Below are 20,085 nucleotides of genomic sequence, written 5' to 3' on the forward strand. Positions count from 1 at the left end.
TATGGATCAGCCTGATGGATATGTAGTAGAAGGTCAGGAAGGAAAAGTGTGTAAGCTGTTAAAATTTTTGTATAGCCTGAAACAAGCACCTAAGCAATGGCATGAGAAATTTGATAAAATTCTCATGTCAGCAGGCTTTATTGTGAATGAGGCCGATAAGTGTGTGTACTATCGTTTTGGTGGGGGACAAGAAGTGATCATGTGTTTGTATGTCGATGACATATTGGTCTTTGAGACTAACCTCTATGTGATTGAGGAGGTCAAGAACTTTTTGTCTCAAAGCTTTGAGATGAAAGACATGGGAGTAGCTGATGTGATTCTGAACATTAAGCTACTGAGAGATGGCAATGGTGGGGTCACACTTGTGCAGTCCCACTATGTGGAAAAGATTTTAAGTCGCTTTGGATATAGTGATTGCAAATCTGCTCCCACGCCTTACGATCCTAGTGTGATGTTGCGAAAGAATCGAAGAATCACAAGAGATCAATTGAGATATTCTCAAATCATTGGTTTGCTAATGTATTTAGCTAGCGCCACGAGACCTGACATTTCGTTTGCTATGAGTAAACTCAGCAGGTTTGTCTCAAATCCTGGAGATGAACATTGGAAGGCTCTAGAGAGAGTGATGCGCTATCTAAAAGGCACTACGAGCTATGGAATTCACTATTCTGGGTATCCTAAGGAACTTGAGGGCTACAGTGATTCAAAATGGATATTTGATGCTGATGAGATAAAAGCCACAAGTGGATATGTGTTCTCACTTAGAGGTGGTGCTGTTTCCTGAGAGTCTTGCAAGCAGACCATCTTAACGAGGTCAACAATGAAAGCAGAACTCACAGCTTTGGATACCGCCACAGTTGAGACTGAGTGGCTTCGTGAGTTGTTGATGGATCTGCCAGTGGTTGAAAAACCAATACCGGCTATCCTAATGAACTGTGATAATCAAACTGTGATTGTCAAAGTGAACAATTCAAAAGACAATATGAAGTCATCAAGGCATGTGAAAAGGCGGTTGAAATCTGTCAGAAAAATGAGAAACTTCGGAGTAATAGCATTGGACTACGTTCAGACTGCTAAAAATTTGGCAGATCCTTTTACTAAAGGTCTCTCACGGAATGTGATTGACGAGGCATCGAGGGAGATGGGACTGAGACCCACATGAGAGTTATGTCATAGTGGTAACCTGTTCTATTTGATCGGAGATCCCGTGAATTAGGACAGCGAAACAAACTATTGACTAACTGAGCATGAGAATACTATCGTAAAAAAACCCACTCCGTTGAAGATGCATTTTCTCCTTTTGCTGCATGGTAGGTTGGTGAATACCTTAATGTGTTCCAAGTGGCTTCTTGGAAGTAAAGATGTCCTGCAGAAACATCTTTTGAGGAACACACCTATATGAGTTCGGCTGCTAGTCACAGTCTATGAGATCGGGTAATCTCTAGAGACTCATGAAAGGTCCAGGAGTACGACTTATATGGTCCAAACAGAGGGGAAGCAATTTGCAGCCCGGTATCGGTCAAGGATGTAAGTGAAACTTGTTCGCACAAGACTGACAATTCAAGGCATAGTCCATTGTTCAATTGTGGCCAAGTGTAACTTATGCTCTAGGTGGATGTTCAACCTTAATCAGGTCTCCATCGAAACGCCGGTATATTAAACAGTGGTGGAAATGAACATGTGCCTTGGAATTTGGTGGGGATTGTTAGAATAAATGGGCCAAGAGCCTATTTAATAAAATGATCAATAAATTCCAAGGCCCATATTTTTAAGGGGTAATTACAATTGTGATAATACCACATTGATGGCCATCAACAAATAACCAAAAACTGATCTTTAATGGTTGTTAACAAATGACCGAAAAAACTAATCTTCTAATGACTGGTTGATGGCATTAATCTGGGTACTCAAAGGTTGGCTGATTGATGGCATTAACCTGGGTACTCAAAGGTTGGCTGGTTGCATGAACCTGGGTACTCAAAGGTTGGAGAGAGGCATCACGTCCTTTGTCTTTGACGGGGAAAAAGAAGAGTGCTCCACTACTGTGCTGCATTTTTGCTCATCCCCGCGATCTGAGTGCACAGACTTCGCCGGAAGAGCAGGCCTCCGGAAGCTGCGCCCTCACCGAGACTCTGCACCCGAGGAGTAGAGCAGCGATCAAGTTTTTGGGGAACGCACTTGCGTGACTGCTCGCTGCGAACGACTACTTCATCTACTTCCCGGAGTCGCCTCTGCACAGCGAACGCCTGCATGGCATCGAGTTTGATCGGCTACATCAAACAGGCTCGACTAGCGATGTCGGGTAACAGCGCATCTGGTTCCTTCGGAACCAGCCCCGCCTCTGGGTATTTTCTGAACTTCATGTTTATGTTTATTGTTTTTGTTACAAGTACATTGGATCACGCTCTTATTTTTATCTATATTAATGTCATGATTTATGCTCTCTTTTTTGGAATTAAAATGAACCGTAATTGGCCTCTAATTTCAACAGGCAGTGCCGCGGTGGGTCAACGCCGCCGCGCCACGTACCGCGTGCGGCGACGTGCGTGGCAGACGATCAACGTGCCCGCGGACATATGATGGGCGTAGCTCGGCAGCTAGATCGCGGGATCGGCCTGTCGAACGATCTGTCGGGGGATTTCTAGGCGGGCTTTCGTTTGTCCCGGCTCGCACCTCGCCCCTCGCGGTCGCGGTGGAATGAAAATGAGTAGGGCCGCCGGCGACCGCGTCCGCGCGCAAACGTGCGGCTGCGTCCCGGCCGGCCCGGGGAATGTGGCGCGGCCTCGGCTCCGTAATCGCGACGCGGCGGCGGCGGCTTTGACGTCCGGAAAGGCCTAGTGCTACACCGCGCGCGCGCACTGCCTGGGCGCGGCGGCCGTGTGTGGCTGGGTGGCAAGCGAGCGAGCGCCAGGCCTGGCGAGCGCTGCGCGTCAGGCGTCACTGCCACTACGGCTACCTGACCGGCACTGTCCTCCACGAAATATCGTGCGGCTGTGGTGTGGTGTGGTCTCCAGGGCTTGGGGGCTCGATCGATCGGGCGGCATGTCACGTTGCTGATAGGCACCGCCCGGGCTACTGCTTTGTTCGCCAGCAGGGGAGGGGGGGGGGGGGGGGGGGGGGGTCAACGGCGAGTCGAGGGGCGCGACCGCGACGCGGCCGCGGATCTACGTCGGACGCGTCGGTCGGTGGAAGTCGCGCGTGGGCCGGCAGTCCACTGAATAAAAGGAAACGATTAGTGGGTTAGCAATTACGTATGGGCCACATTTCATGGGCTCGACGTCTCTCTCTCTCTCTCTCTGTACGTATCCGGAAGAAGCCACAAAATAGGAAACGTGCGTCGTGGATCGTGACAAATATTTTGTTCGGATCTGCTATAGGATAGCGCGGAGTGCTCGCACGAGCCACCTCGTGCAGTTGGATGAACTAGGTCGCTTTCGTGACAAATATTTTGTTCGGATCTGCTCGGATCGTGTCTTCCCATTCTCTCTTCCCTTTGAGCCGCTGGGATTCTTGTTATTTACATACTACTTTTGTAAAGAGGATTTATTTCTGAGAGAGCATCGCCAATGGTGTGATCGTCGTGGTGGTGAAAGGGACGAGTCCGCCTGATGGCGCGGAGGCCTAGTAGCACATAAATTAGAGAAAAGGCCGGACAGCCCATGCATCAATTGAAAAACGGATCATTGGGCTTCTCGAGACAGACTCGGTGGACTGGGCCAGAATGCATGGAACAAACTCCAGCTTCCCAGAGGAAAACAAGAAAATTACTGCTCCCATAGCTTCAAATTACACGCTCATCATCTTGCTGCGACGAACTATCAACCAGGCTAATAATTCTTCGTACCACCACCTGTTGAGATGGCACGTCGGTGCCGGTGCACCTCAGATCATCACCACCTAGCCCAGCTGAAGGACCCATCAGTGTACTGATTGCTACCCGAGTTTGGAGGGCACACGGCCTACTGGCTGTCAATCGGGATGGAGATGGACTAGCTCCCATTGCCGTCGGTTACTCGGGCATCGAACACTGTCGAGCATTACTCCTTGCCCGTCATGCCCCGGCCTCGCCATCACTCCGGTACAGTGGGAACGAACGAGCCAGAGGGGAAGGCGAGGCAATCTCTCTACAAGGGCGGCGCATTGAATTCCCGCTTTTTACTTCAAAAAACAAAAAGAATTCCCGCTGCTCTACTGTGCATCAGCTCATGGCAGGTCAGAACAGAGAGGCTGTGTTTAGATGTTGTGAAAAGGGATGCGGAAAGTCGCATCACACACTATAGCACACTGTAGCATGTTTCGTTTGTTTGTGGTAAATATTGTTCTATCATGACATAACTAGGCTCAAAAGATTCGTCTCGCAACGTACATCAAAACTATACAATTAGTTTTTTTATTTACCTACATTTAATACTCCATGTATGAGTTATTTGCTACATTTAATATTTCGATGTGATGGAGATGTGATGAAGATGTGATGTTTTTGTGAGGTTTTTGAGGGAACTAAACACAGCCAGAAAGGCCTGTCAACCTGACGTGGGGAACGAAGCGGGAAGATAGCTACGGGGTAGGGGGGGACAGCTAGGGGGGCGGGGGAGCTCGAACGCCGGCCAGGAACGTCGTCGCCGTGTCCACGCGGCGGTGGCGGCCAGATTCGGCAACCGCCCCCCTGGCCGCTCGCATCGGCGCATGTGCAGTGTCCTGGACGCCGCCGCGGCGCCGTGCGTACGTCGTGCGTCCCTTGCCAGATCGACGAGGCGGCGATCGGTCCCGTCTCCTCCTGTCTCATCGCCACTTTTCTCCAAAGCTTCCAAGCGCCGCGTTCACAGTCTGTCTGCCGGGCGGCCACGCCCCGCGGCGGTGCGCCCGCGCCGATGATTGAGGAGGAAAAATGTCGGCGAGTTTAATAGCGGTGAAACCCGGCTGGAAGGAGCGACATCGGCACGTACGGAGCAGCATTCAGGTCCCTGGTCTCAGCATCGCGTTACTGTGGTAAAGTGCCGGCAAGTTCAGTTGAACCGAAAAAGGGGCCTGTACGTACGGCTGTAGAATATGACTATGAGATGCTTGGGCTGGGCTCGGCTCGAGAAGCCGTTGCAACCAGGGTTAACCATTTCGTTTTCCGGTCAAATCCCGGTGTTTAGCGGAAACGGAATTCCGTTCCGAAATTTCGGTAAATTTCGGCGAATTTCGTTGAATTTCGGTCGAAATTTGTTGAATTTTGAATTTGAAAACGAAATATATCGAAAAATACCTAAATTTCGGATCCCGGTAACTAGCGGAAACGAAAAATTTTCCGAAATTTCGGTGAAATTTCGCCAAAATTGTTAACTCTAGTTGCAACCACTCCCTGGTACCAGACGTCCTGCTGCCGTCTCCTCTGTCCGATCGGGGACGGGTATCCACTGCACAGCTGGTGGTACAGCTCCGCACCGCCCGCGATCGACTGCGCGTACACTATGCCAGTGGGGTTCACCGTGCACGGTACGGCGTCAAATCTCAGTGTAACTTGAGCCGCTACCTGCATTGCTTCCGCGTCTCATCTCCTACCAGAGGGGATCGATTCTGAATTTCTGATCGGATCTTCATCAGTGTGAAGTGTGAATTCAGCGAGAGCCAGCTCCTGTGCTGGTCTGCTGGAGTAGTGGAGTGCGCTTCACACGGGCTAACCCCGGGGCCGGCCCAATGCCCCCCAGTCCGCCCGTGTGCGCACAGCCGCGCGGAACTAAAAGCGGGCCCACAGCCCGGACCTAACAGGGGACTTGAAAAGGCCCAGCTAATCTCCACCCTGTCCAATCACACCCCAATCCGGGACCGCTGGGGGAAAAGTAAAAAAAAGAGAGAGAGAGAGCGATCGAATTTCCTCGAAAATAATAATTGTAATTGATGGCATGCAGGATCCTGGTGGTGCTATAAAGCCGGCGTCCCTCGCGGCTTTCTGATGCGTCGCCTTCGATCGTCGATCTCGTCGCGAATCCAACCAGCCCGCTGCGAAGCTCGCTCTGTCCCACAATCCCAGTGAACAGTAAAAGGAGGAGAGGAATGGGGCGGCGCGCTTGGCAGCTGGCCGCGGCGGCGGCGGCTATCCTGGCCGTGCTCGGCGCGGCGGCGGTGCGGCCGGCCGGGGCGGCGCCGCAGGTGCCGTGCTACTTCATCTTCGGGGACTCGCTGGTGGACAACGGCAACAACAACCTCATGGTGTCGATGGCGCGCGCCAACTACCCGCCCTACGGGATCGACTTCGCCGGCGGGCCCTCTGGCCGCTTCAGCAACGGCCTCACCACCGTTGACGTCCTCGGTAATAAGCAGCGCTAGGCTGGGCGCACCATGTGTTCCCGTGGCTGTCATTGGCAGCAACCGTGCTCGATCCGTAGCTAGCGCCCATCAATACTTGCGCATATATTTACTCTCGGCGTCCCCGCCCGGCCCGTGCAGCTAAGCTTCTGGGCTTCGACGACTACATCCCCCCGTTCGCCGGCGCAAGCAGCCAGCAGCTCCTCACCGGCGTCAACTTCGCCTCCGCCGCCGCCGGCATCCGGGAGGAGACCGGCCAGCAGTTGGTTAGTATACGCCAATAAGCTTCAGATAGATTCTTACCGTGTGCATGCGTGCTTGCCTACGCATGCATTGTTCCCGATCAATATAAATAAAAATTAAAAAAAATGGAACGCGCGCATGCAGGGCGGGCGGATCAGCTTCAGCGGGCAGGTGCGGAACTACCAGTCGGCGGTGCAGGAGCTGGTGAGCATCCTGGGCGACGAGGGCTCGGCGGCGGCGCACCTGAGCCGGTGCATCTTCACGGTGGGCATGGGCAGCAACGACTACCTCAACAACTACTTCATGCCGGCCTTCTACAGCACGGGCAGCCGCTACACCCCGGAGCAGTACGCCGACGCGCTGGCCGCCGACTACGCCCGGCTCCTGCAGGCCATGTACGTCTACGGCGCCCGCAAGGTGGCGCTGATGGGCGTGGGGCAGGTCGGGTGCAGCCCCAACGAGCTGGCGCAGCGGAGCCCCAGCGGCGTCGCCTGCGTCGAGGAGATCGACAGCGCCGTCCGGATCTTCAACCGGCGGCTCGCCGGCCTCGCCGACCGCTTCAACGCGCTCCCCGGCGCGCACTTCACCTACGTCAACGTGTACGGCATCTTCGAGGACATCATGCGCGCCCCCGGCGCGCACGGGCTCAGGGTGACCAACACCGGCTGCTGCGGGGTGGGCAGGAACAACGGGCAGGTGACGTGCCTCCCGTTCCAGATGCCCTGCGCCAACCGCCACGAGTACCTCTTCTGGGACGCCTTCCACCCGACGGAGGCGGCCAACGTCCTCGTCGCCCAGCGGACGTACAGCGCCAGGCTCGCCTCCGACGTCCACCCCGTCGACATCCGGACACTCGCAAGGCTCTAGAGCTAGCTGCAGGGCCGGCGGCGGCCGCCGTGGCAGGCAGCAGATCAAGCTTAACTTGTGCGCGACAGATATTCATACACCATCGTGTGGGCGCGCGTGACCCACCAAAAGGGTTCCTCTTGGGGTACGACGTGCACAGCGTATAGGCGACAGGCTGCAATTTTATTTATGGTCTCATTTTCAAAGTGTGTAACCATGTACGGTTTGGAGTAAACACTCAGTTGTACACTTGTACTTGGCTACTTGCATCATTGGGAACGAACGCTCACAACTCACAAGTTCACGCGGGCAGCATTCACTCGGGGAAATTTCAAGACCGGCTCGTGACACGCGAAAACGACAGCGTGACAGCTCGACACGTGCCTGGGACACGGCTGCACTGTACGTATATGGGCAAGAAGTTCGTGCGATCACGCGCGTTCACGGGCGTGGGGCTGGGCCGTCGCTTCGACGGACAGGCCCAAATGCAGATCCGCCTCACCGCCGGCGTCGCTCCGACCTCCGATCCTCCGCCGCCGCCGAGACGCTCCATCCCCAGAGGCCCTCCTCCCTCCGCAACTTCGGCCACCGGCGCCCCCGTTGCAGCTGCGCGCGGCCGCGCCATGGCCGGGGAACGTGGCGGTGCGGCTCAACACAACGATGCCGGTGCCACCGATCACTGTTGCGGTGTTGCCCACCCTGCTGCAACTGCGTGCTGCGGCAGGATGGTTTATTTTCTTTTTTTTTCAGCAAATCGCCGATGACAATAGTTAGAACAACGCGCGACAAAATTCAGGAAAAAAAGGATGTTCGCTCCAAACGCCCTCCCAACCAAAACCACTGAATGTTCAGGTTTCGCAAGGGTATGGACGAAGCCGCCTGCTTCATGGCATGGCACCCCCAAATTTATACAGGTACTTCACATTCACTTACAACCAAGACCCGTTAGAACCTGAAGGTTCCGGCGTCCCGCGTCTTGGACAATGTACCCACTGTACGAGCGTCCTTCTCCAGGTTTCGGCTTCAGGGGCCTCACCACCGCGCTGGCAGGAGCTGACCAGGTGGCATGGGATTCTCTGTTACCAAGGCGTAGAACCGCTTCCAGCTCGTCGTCAACGCAGATAGGCGTCCCGTGCCTGTGGATCTGGCCTGGGTCCACGGAACTCCAAACCCTTTTCTGGGAATGGTGACATGCTTAGCTCCTTCAGAGCAGCAGTGCAAGGTTTCTTTGGCAATGTCAGGAGGGCATCATCCTTTTCTGCAGGTCTTTTATAGTTTTTCCTCACATGTTCTAAACCCTCAGGCTTTGATCCCAGAATAGTCCATCCCATGCTCTCTTCTTCAAATATTGCATTGCCAGGAGCGCTAGGATTGCTTACTGGATAAGGTATCGGAACTGGTGGGTGAAAGGCGGTAATAGATCCATGAGGCGGTGTATAATCAGCATGGCAAGCTTGGGAAGGAATGACCGAAGGGGGCAATGGTCGGAGGGAGGTGAATTTTGTTTGAGTTGTCAAGCCAGGACCATTCTGAACAGGATAACTTGATGCAAACGATGATACTGGGGGCCTCTGTGTCATTCTGTTAAAGTGTTGAGGAAGATAACTAGGCACCTGTCTTTGTTCCATGAAGTCTCTGACGTCGTTCCTTCTATTTATAGATGACTCCGGTGCAAGAGTCTGAGTGTGCCTGTGGTGCATAGAACCAGACAGCATGTCTTCAGCGGTCCTCTGAACTTGCTTTGCCATAACTGGTTGCTGATGTCCTGTCTCCCCTTCATTGCACCAGCCCCCTGAATGAGCATACCGATTATTTGCTGTTGCTAGTTCAGGTTTCTGGTTGCAACTATTTGTTCTAAAACTACTAGTATCAAGCACTAAACTTGGTACAGCTGCTGGAACAAAAGAAAAAATTGATGGGTTTCGAGTGGACTGTCTCTCTCCATCTGAAATCCTACATGCAGAAGGGGGATCGACCAGTCCTCCATGGAACAGTTGTGGAAAAATGTTCATTCGTGTTCCCTGAAAGAACTGATCTTCAGCTCGGGTTTGTTTACTGGAATGTGGAATTTTGTTATCCAGATCTCTACATTTTATGGCGCTAGTTCCAAGTGTAACTGTTTTCCCCATAAGGCGCATTGTTGTTTCGGCATTGTGTTGGGTGTTCTGCCCACTGTTCTGGCTTAGACAGAGGCTTTGCATCCCATGTAGCCGCTGTTGTGGATTATGATGCATTACGCATTCAGAGCAAAAACATTCACCCGAAAGCTCCTGTTGGTTGGTGCATGGATACTTGTTGTTGGGCATTCTATAGTAATGAATTTTTGTTCTTTCAGAACTTGGCAAGTGTCTGGAATCCAACCCATATGCTGTTGGGGCTGCCGGAGTAAAACGAGTATCTGCATGAAACACAGACTGATCTACTGAATAAATTTGTTGAGCGTGATGGTTGGGTCTCAGATTGACAGGATCCATGCCAGCACTAGGAGTGAAAACAGTTGGAATAGCTGAGGGACAGCAAGAACTCTCCCCCAAGTACTGCCTCTTAAAAATGTCAACAGAATTAGGGGTGCCACCAGGATGAACCTTAACGAATTCACCTCGTGAATTAATAGGAAGGCCAAAATAGTCATCACCAAAGTGCATGTTCCTGCCTGCTGATACAAAATCTGTGCCTTGTCCACCTGCTGGTTTATGTGATCCTATTGAGGAGCCTATGCTTCTCATCACATCTTTACTAGATCTAAGAAGCCCAGGATGAACTGTGCCCAAGTGATAATTAGCAACTGACCTCTCCTGCAATGTGCTTCTGCTCCTTTCATGTAAACAAGAACTGGAAGGTTGTGACAGTGGACTCCTGTCACCTGATATTGCCTTGGTTGCCAAACTAGTAGGAGCGTATGATGCTTGTGATACCATATGGTTTCGTTCTCCAAGACACTCAACATCAGGACTTAAGTCATCGTCGCTGTCTAGATGAGAGTTCACACTGTTGAAGTTTTGAAAGGGAACCTTTCGGGATAAGCATGCCCTCAGACAATTACTGCTGTTAGAAGTTTCAATGCAGTGATTCAGATCCACTGAAGTGCCCAAGATAGTCCTAGCTTTCAGTTTGGTGAGTGGGACAGCATGGTGAACACCAGCTGATACTACACTTTCAGATAAAGAGCTGGTATTCTCCACAGCGCCTGATATAGCATCTGCTTGTTGACAGACCAACTGTGGCTTATCTGTATTGCGGTGATCATGACCTTCCTGAGTGGATCGCGGGGATGTCTGTACTGATTGCGGTTGCTCTGTATTATCTTCAGGCAGATGGGCAGTCAATCTAAATATGTCAGTGCCAGCAGAAAAGGTAACATGCTTTGATTTGTAAGAACTCGATTTACTCCTAATATCTGTGTTATCCAGTACTGTGCTGAACCCTGCTTTTGATTGCTTCTTAGATATGCTTTGAGCTTGAATACTGTTTGTTATAGCCTTTTTGTGTCTTTCCAAAACTGACTTTCTGTTTCCCTTATTACTTTTTATGCCTAGTAAAACCGAGACCTCTTGATTTCCCTTTTCCTTGCTAAGAGAATTCTTGGGCTTCCTCTTTCTTATGGAATGATGAAACAACTGAGAAACACTAATTGAGGTAGCTTTTACTCCGCTGCTTTTCTCCTGAAAATGAGAAAAAACACATGTATAACCTCTCTTGAAGTATACAACAAACATTAGCTAGACGATTTCTAGTGCATAGTGTATTTCTAGATATCATTTAGAATTAGACCTACCAAGAAAGTGGAGGCTTCTATTACTTTCACCGTTCTGTACAGTATATGGCCGCATTACTTGGGAATATTAAAGGTATTGTGCCGACTGTGAGTATTCACAGTCAGTCAACCAAACTATGTCAGCACTTTGCAAAATCTTATGCATGCACAAGTGTATCTATAACATTCAGCAGGCATGACTAAAGCACAGGATTTTTTTTAAAAAAAGAAAATAGCATTGAATAAAACAGTCTAACTCAAACCACAGGAAAATCCATGATGAAAGGTGATAATACAATCGAGAGTAGACACCACAGGTGAAGACTAAAGGGAAATCAGAACAAGTAACTGGAAATTCCAAGTGCACCTAGAAGGTGCTGGGAAATTTTTCTCACGCCTAAGCTGCTTACAACAAAAAACTGGAAACAGCCAATAGTTGTAGTTTCAGTTACACCTGATCGCTATACATCCACAAATTATATACCCTTGCAATAGGTGTTATGTCATTTGATCTAGGAATTCCTTTGATTTACCTACTATATAATGAAGACAAAGCACACACCTACATTTTGGCTGGTCAGCAATTAACCAAAAGCAGGAATGGATGAACACAAGAGTAGGGGAAAAGGAAGGAAGAGCAGTTTCAAAGAGAGAATCCACTTCAAACCCACATATTTGAGCACTCAAACCTCAGTAAGAGCTTGTATTCAAGTGATTAATGGCGGACCCATTTTCTACTGTCTGCTCAATGATTCTTCTAGTGGCCGCTGCATATACCAAACTATCCAGTACCCCATTACTCCACTGGTAGCATGCTATGAACTCTCAAGGAGCTGGAAAACTGTCCATCGTCAGCTGAACAATAAGATCTGCTTCGAATGATAAGCGACAGGCATTCTATTGTGCCCAGTCGGGACCCAAGAAATGCAAATGAAATCGATGCAATGTGGTACCTTTTCTTTTACATCGATCCCGGTCGTCGGGGCCTTCTTCTTCTTCTTCTTGCTCCTGTTGCTCGTCTTAACCCTGACACCGAGCACCACCTGCTCCTTCCCGCTCCCCTTCCCATCCAGCTTCCTCTTGGCGGCCTTCCCCTTCCCGCACCCCAGGCCCCGTGCCACCCTCGGCACGGCGGCGAAGAGCTCGGCGACGGAGCGCTTCCGTCGCTTGGCCGCCATCCTCCTCTCCACCTCCCCCTCGTCGTCCTCAGCCGCCGCCGCCGCCACGTCCTCCCACCACCTGAACCGCCGCACCTTCACCGGCGGCAGCGCCCCCGCGCCCCCGCCGAACGGCCAGCCCCCGCCCTCCGCCCGCGCCCGCGCCCGCGCCGCGTACTCCCTGCATCCGCCGCAGCGGCGGAACGAAAAACAAGGGCACGAGGTGAGGCCAGGCACAAGCAGCGGCGGCGGCGGCATTGGTTCGAGGCGCATTGCGGCCGGGCCACCGTAGCAACGCAATGCAGTACCGGATGGAGAACGGCGCGCCGGCGGCCGCCATCCCGGGCCGCAGGAGGGCGGGCGGGCGAGCGCGCGAGGCGAGGCGAGGCCTGCTCACTCGCTTCCCCGTGGCTCGGTTTCCCGCGTCGAAGCGCCGATGGCGACGAGACGAGAGAGAGGAATGCGACTGGGGGGAGCGACAGTGACGGAGGCGCGCTGCCCAGCAGGTCTCCAGGAGGTTTTCGCAGTGATCCTTCCACTGTTGGGGCGCGGAGGCGTCACGCGCTCGATTATTGCGTGGGGCACCCCCACCTGCGGCGGACCTGCCGCCGCCTGCCGGGTCGTCGGGTGCTTGGCAATGGCAAGCGCCGCTGCTTCCGCGGCTGTGTTCCCTCTCAAAATTTCTCACTCTAAACTTTACTATTCATCTATTATATTAAATCTTTTACCTCATGTCTCATGTATATGAGTATTAAAATAGATAAATAAAAAACTAATTGCATAGTTTTGATGTACACGACGAAATGAATTTTTTGAGCCTAGTTAGATCATGGTAGGACAACAATTACCACATACAAATGAAAAATAGTATAATATATCACAGTATCTGATATGACATTTTTACCCTATTTTACGAATCTAAACACACCCCGGATGGCTTTACGCAGTGCAGGGGCCGCTGGGGCCGGCAGCGGATAAAACCAGCCAGGCAGGCTACAAAACACGAGTCAAAAAAGCTCTCCACTTCCCCGCCCGGTTCTGAGCATCGATCATAGCTCGCACACGAGCAGTCGAGCAGATGACGAGCCCCCACGCTGCGGTGTCCAAGTGCGAGCGTGCCGCATCCCTCACCGCAGGCGAGGCGCCGGTCTGGGCACCGTGAGACCTGGGACGCCGAGTGACGAAATGAGAATGATGGAGGGCAGGATGGGCGGGGCGGTGCGCTGGGAGTCCAAGGCGAGAGAACTTGACATCTACCAGACATGCATCGCAAGATTTGTCACTCAGGTTTATCTATTATCTTTTATTATATTAATAAGGGACTGTGAGAAGAAGATAAAAGAAGTCGCCATGTTCACTTAGAAGATCTAGAAATTCTCAAGTTAATTAAAAAAAAAATTGCACCGTCAGTTTTTACGAAGATCTATCGGCCTAAAATAATTGGACGGATGAGTCCATCGCATACTTTCTTCCAATATTTATATATACTTAATTATGTAGCACTTCTTAAAGAATTGATTCAACCAACAACAGAAGGAAGACATGTATTTTCCATTGTTTCTCTTCTGCTCCAAAAATCAAGAATCATATTATTCTTTACTGGCTGCTTATGCAAGCATATTGATTTGTAACATTACTATTCATTAAGCAAAGCATCGGAAACCACAACAGTTTGTCGGAGACAAAAATCTCAACCGGAGCATACTTCTCGCAAGTATAATGCCAACCTCTTCTCTTTCAAGCCTTAAGTAAAATACATATACACCATGCAGAATTATGTTCGTGGAAACAACAATATTACTAGATATAAAATTTTAAATACCTCACAATTTACCTATCTTTCATGCCTGCTACTATGAGTTGCATACAATCTATTAAAAAAATTTATTAGTACAAATACAATAACAATACCTTAGCGGCAATTGCTAGAAGTCTATAACAAGCAAATATTTACAAGTTCTCTTTCCTGTTCCCTTAATTTTAAATCTCAAACAGACAAAAAATAATGAAAACCCAATGAAAAGAAGAAGCATAGCAGAACAAAAAGAGAAAGAACAACTAAACCTTAAAAGGGGCAAAAAGAAAAAAAAGAGCATGCGATAAAGGAAATGACCGATGAAATCAAAATTGGCAAGACTGAAGAGAAGAAATTGAAGCGTCCCCTCATAAGAGAAGACTTAAATGTGACACAAACATCAGTCCCAGGAGGCTGATGACACATTTATTACATCAGATGGTTCATTACTGTACAACTCTACCCGGTAGTGAGCAGAGAAGCGCAACTATCGCGAGGATTACAACCCACACCCACACAACAATATTAAATATAAAAAAGAGGTCATCAGAGTCTTGCGCCATGCGGTAACTCCTGCGGGTGACCCTAATCCATATGCAAGGCTGGGTGCAGGACGGTACCCTATTCAACGTCCTCTGGAACGAAATCTGGGTCTTCCTCTGTAAAAATTAAGAATGGGGTGAGTACAAACGTACTCAGCAAGTCCAACCACACCCACGGAGGGGGTGTAAACAGAATATCATGCACAGGGTAAATCAAGGATAAGGCTAGGGTTTAATTTGCGGAAAGCAACATTTTTATGCAGGGGTTCATTTGAAAGAAAGCATTTCCAAAACCAGTTGTCTTGTACTGAGTATCACGTAGTGTTGATCCACACAGGATCCAAGTTTTAAACTGCTACCGGATTCCTCATCCGCTGTAGCACACGGTACAATTGCCGGACACTTTCCAAAACAACTCACACCAACCCATCCATTCCCAGAAGAAACACTAGTTGTGTGACCACACCGTAACTCGCCCAGTACAGTGGGCACGGCTATTCGAATAGGTTTTAACTCTGCAGAGGTGTGCAACTTTACCCACAAGCGGGGTACCGCAACACGAACACCTTAGTATCGGTGCAGATCCCAACAGAGCCATTACCCACCTTAGCTAGACCTGACTAGCCATCACAGGATGCACCAAGGGGTCGTCGACCTATCACCTAGGTTTAACCGGGGCATAAGTCACACGGAGCTTATCCCTTCTCCTTAGTCACCCGTTGCTCTCAGCTCTCCTGGTGGCTATCAGACTAACTAGTGGGATTTATGCTAAGCCGTTGCCCATACAACGGTCGAGTGGTTTGCACGATAGTGGAGTTAGGTGAGATGACACACCAACTCGGTCCTTAGTGGTGACAAGATGGATATCTCCCTTTCTTGCCCTGCCACTAGGGCTGGAATCGAGCCGAGCCTCGACTTTTTTCGAGCTTTCTTCGAAATCAATATATTCATATTTATTATAGTCTCCCGTGTTGTTTGATATGCAACTTCAAATCGAGCATAACGAGCCGAGCCTGCCAAAATTGACTTTTGTTCCAAATCAACTAATCTTTATTTTAAAAAAAGAACGAACGTAATCGGAGCAATTTTGAAACGAGCCACCGAGCCAGCTTAACGAGCTTTTTTTTCAGCCCTACCTGCCACACAGGCACGAGCACACCAAACGGCAAATCACACAGAAATGTCATCCCTCCCGTCTAGACTCATCTTTCGAAAATCCACTTTTATCCCTTCCCACACACGCACACCTTTTCTTTATAAAACAAGTTGCATTGTGTATAAGATCCTAAACGTTCTAGCAGCGATTAACACTCAAACAAAATCAGACATTAATCTAGGTGGTCAAGGAATGGTTATAACAAATCAAGGGGTGGCTATTCAACTGTGTTTTTAGCAAGTAAAATATATGCAGTTTGTAAAACAGGCCAATAGGTTGTGTTCATAAAAACTAGGAAAAAACATGCATCAAAGGGCGGGATTGAACTTGCCGTCTTTGAAGCCTTCGGGGAGATCCTGTCCTTCGGGCTCGGGGTCGCGGGACTGATCCTCGTTCGCTTGCTCACAGTACTGCTTGTCAACGAGCTCTCCTTCGTTCACACTGTGGTCTACGACGCATACAAGCAAACACACAATCAAGAAAAAGAAATAAAAGTTTTATCGTTGAGCTCGAATCGGAAATAATTAAGATATGGAGGTCGGAGTAATATTTTCGGGCGGTTTCCTAATGGTACAGTCAAAACTATATTAGAAAAGGCGTGGTAAAGTTTCGGGTCGAACAGAGGTGATTTGGCGCATAAAATGATAGGTTGTATAAAGGGTTAGGGGTTAAATAATGATCCAGGGGCTCATTCTGGGGTAGAAAGGATTTAGTTGTAATTTCTAGAAATGTTTGGGGCATACAAAAAGGTGTGGGGGTCTATTTGGAATTAAGTTTATATGGTGGGAGGGCCTATTTTGGAATATGATAAAGAGGGGGTTTATCTTGCAAAAATGCCAAAAGGTGGAGGGCTCTTAAGCAATTAGGAGGGGAGGGGAGGGCCTAGGGGCAAATGTGCCCCTTCTTCCTCCTCCCGTTACTGGAAACAGAGGAGGGAGGGGAATGGGGGCGCCGGCGGCCCTGTGGCCGGCGTCCTGGGCCTCTGCGGTGGTCGAGGAAGGGGGAAAAGGGGTAGGGCGGCGCCGGGAACCGATTCCCCTCCTCAATTTCAGAGGAGGGGGCCCGCGGCGGCGGCGCCATGGCAGCCGACAGCGGCCTGCGGCCGGCGTGCGCGGCGGCGGTGCTGCGGGGGCTCAGCGGCGGCCGGGGCTGGGGGAAAACAGAGAGGGGAGCGACGGGAATCCCACCCCTACCTCGGTTCGGGCTGGGGCACAGCGAGGAAATGAGCTCCGCGGTGGCCGGCGTTCGGGGCGGCGGCGATGGTGGGTGGTGGCGCTAGGAGGTCAGGGAGGCGGTGGGCGGTGGTGGCCGGGGATGTGGGGTTCGAGGGCGACGCCGAGGCCCTTTTATAGCGCAAGCATGGCGGTGGAGCGGTGCGGGGTAGGTGGCCGGCTAGCGAGCATCATGGGGCGCCATTAATGGCGCTCCGGCGTCACGACGCGGCGTGCGGGCAATGGCGCGGACGGCGAGGCAGGCACAGTTGATACGACGTCTCGGGTAGATGCGCAAGCACGTGAAGCGGCCGGCGTCGAGCGGGGTGGCGCGAGCGGCTCTGCGGCGGAGCGAGCAGCGGGGTGGTGTCGCGGCGTGGGCAGGCGCGCACGTGGGCCAAGCAGGGGAGGGAGGTGTGCGGGCGCGTGTGCGCGGGCAACGGCGAGCTGTGCAGCGCCGCGCGGCGGAGCAGAGCGGGTCAGCGGCGAGCGGCGCGGCGGGTGCACGTGGGAAGCAAGGGTGAGCTGGACCGGGGTGGCCAGCGGTGATGGCGGTGCTGCGCGCGGCCGCGTGCGCGCGAGTGGCACGACGCGCGGGGCCGGGAGCAGTGATGTCGCGGCGGGCAGTGCGGCGTTGCGGCTCAGCGAGCGTGAGCGTGTGCCACGGCGGTTCGCGCGGCGCGGGCAGCGGTGGTGCGCGTGCGTGGGGCCGGGAGCGGGGCTCAGGTGCGCGGTGCGGCGGCAGGCGACCTGGCCGGGCGGGGCGTCGAGCGGCCCGTGCGCGTGGAGCACGCGCAGCACTGCTCGGCGGTGCTTGGCGTGGCGGTGAGCGGGCAAGGGGGGTGTGTGCGAGCGGGGCCGGGCTGCAGGGGCGCGCGCGCGTGCGCGGCGGCGCCGAGCCGGGGCGAACGTGTCGCGGTGTGGTGTGCAGAGCGCGGCGAGCAGTGCGCGCACAGCCGTGGCTCGCGCGGCATGGCCAGAGGGAGACCGCTGGGTGCTTGGCGCGGTGGAGTGCGTGGCCAGGGAGCGTGCGTGCGTGGGCAGGCGGCCGGCTGGGTGGGCGCGCGTGTTCGCGTGGGCCAGGGGGTGGCGGCTGAGGCGAGCGTGGAGGAGAGGTGGCGTGGGCTGAGCCGCGCTCAGGGGAGGAGAGAGGGAAGGAAGGAAGGAGAGAGAGGGAGAAAAGGAAAAGGAAAAAGGAAAAGAAAAAAGGAGAAAAGAAATGGAAAAAAGAAAAAAAGTGAAAGAGAAAGAGAGAGATTCGCGGCGAAAATTTCGGCGGCGACAACGGCGTCGGTCTGGCTTCGGGTGTCGGAATAGAGATCTGATGGGACGGTTCCGGAAAAAGAAAAGGGCTCAGGGGTTTAGGAAGGTTTTGAGCTCAACGATGAAAAATTTTGAAAAAATTTATTTTTAGCGCGTGTTTTATTTTGTGATTTTTTTTCAGGATGTCACAGAAATACTCAAAGAAAAGAGGAAACCAAAGAGTACGAAAATAGGCAATGAAGATGCAAATTAAGAGAACATTAGCAAAAGCAGCTGGCGAAACAAAGAAGAGGGATGCTGCCGAAAATAATATATGGAACTTCGGAAAGCCAAATATAAATGTGAACACTGCAATGCTCTCCTATGGTACGTGGAAAGACTAAGGCCCAAAGTTAAAACTAGAAAGCCAGTCTTAGGAATGTGCTGTAAGCAATGAAAAATCAGACTGCCTCCACGCCAAAAACCACCGAATTACCTCAACAATCTTTTGAACAGTGAAGGAGAAGATTCGAAAAATATCAGAAAAAACATCTGGTCTTACAACTCAATGTTCTCATTCACATCCATAGGAGGGATTGTAGATAAAAAAATAAACAAAGACAATGGGTCATAGCCCATAGGTATTCCGCATGCATGGCCAAAATTATCATCACATTAGAACTCTACAAGAAGGTACCTAGCCATGCTGGGCACAGCTATACATCTACGATACAGAGAATGAGGTACAAAATAGGATAGATGCATCGAGAAGTGTCTCACGACAAAGAGATGTTCTTTTCCACCATTAAGGGCATCCGATGCGGACGAAAATGAAAGAGGAAAAGCATAAATACCTGTAGAAATTGAAAAACCAAAGAAAAAAAATAAAGCATAGCAAAACACGCATGGAAATATTTGCAGGTATGACACAACTCTAAAGTGAGCTGATCTATGCGATGACACGTGACAAGAAAAATAAAACAAAAACGAAGTGGAAAAAATATGAATAGGCTGGCCCATATAAAAAACTCCATCTGAACTTATTAAAGTAACATTTATTGATGGTTCATGTAAATTTATTTAAGCTCTGTTTAAAAGTATGGCTTGAAAACACCATGATAATTATAAATATATATAATTTATTTCAATAAAAATATATATAATGATTTAAGGTAATCAACAAGTTCGTAGAATATGATTGATATATATTTTTACTTCAAGTTAAAATAAAAGGAAAATTATGCGATACTACATGAATTAGGAAAGAAATAAAAAAACTTAAATAAAAAATAACTAAAATATAAAAAATATTGGGAAATATTAATTCAGTTTCAATTGATATTTGGAAGAAAATTACTTACATAAAGAACATAGATACCTATATTTTCTATAATATTACCAATGCTGATACAACTTCTTTGCTGCTTTTTTAACGTTTTAAGTAAAAAGAACTAGCTACCCGCGCTGTTAGCGTGGGCCACCTTTCTTTTTATTGAAAGAAGATTCACCACTCAATTCTCGCCACTCTTTCAAGATTGGGTTCTTTTTAGTTTGCCTTATTATGATGTTGCTCTGTTCTTGTGTAGGATGGTGATAGATATTTCTGAAACAACTAACGTCCGCTTTGGTATGAACGCACATAGTGATTTGTCATTCCATTTCATTTCAGATGAATTTTGCAGCTGTGGAGTAAATCTTTTCTCAGACCAGTTATACCACCGTACTGATGCAGATTAGGACGCAATTGATACAAGAAATCAGCAACCACAAACCAAAAGCTAGACAAACTTGTTAGTTGAAAGTACTATGTCAGCTTAGTGCTTACATGATGATACAATGGGAACCGAC

At 50.4% G+C, this 20,085-nt stretch overlaps 2 protein-coding genes across 3 annotated transcripts; one reads left to right on the forward strand and one right to left on the reverse strand.

Annotated features, from left to right (window-relative positions):
• Positions 1-5,567: 5,567 nt before the first annotated feature.
• Positions 5,568-7,679, forward strand: LOC120664909 (GDSL esterase/lipase At5g45670-like). The gene is made up of 3 exons (XM_039944292.1): positions 5,568-6,295; positions 6,433-6,557; positions 6,679-7,679. The coding sequence occupies exons 1-3, from the start codon at positions 6,040-6,042 to the stop codon at positions 7,399-7,401; spliced, it is 1,104 nt and encodes a 367-aa protein (XP_039800226.1). The 5' UTR covers positions 5,568-6,039; the 3' UTR covers positions 7,402-7,679.
• Positions 7,680-8,171: 492 nt separating this feature from the next.
• On the reverse strand, positions 8,172-12,798 carry LOC120664910. 2 transcript variants are annotated; one of them, XM_039944294.1, is made up of 3 exons: positions 12,600-12,797; positions 12,088-12,472; positions 8,172-11,042 (listed from the first exon to the last, which is right to left on the reverse strand). In XM_039944294.1, the coding sequence occupies exons 1-3, from the start codon at positions 12,629-12,631 to the stop codon at positions 8,493-8,495; spliced, it is 2,967 nt and encodes a 988-aa protein (XP_039800228.1). In that variant the 5' UTR covers positions 12,632-12,797; the 3' UTR covers positions 8,172-8,492. The 2 variants fall into 2 exon arrangements, with proteins under 2 accessions (XP_039800228.1, XP_039800227.1); XM_039944293.1 differs by having other exon boundaries at positions 12,088-12,798.
• Positions 12,799-20,085: the final 7,287 nt, after the last annotated feature.

The sequence above is a fragment of the Panicum virgatum genome, chromosome 3N, assembly GCF_016808335.1.
Source record: "Panicum virgatum strain AP13 chromosome 3N, P.virgatum_v5, whole genome shotgun sequence".
NCBI lineage: Eukaryota > Viridiplantae > Streptophyta > Magnoliopsida > Poales > Poaceae > Panicum > Panicum virgatum.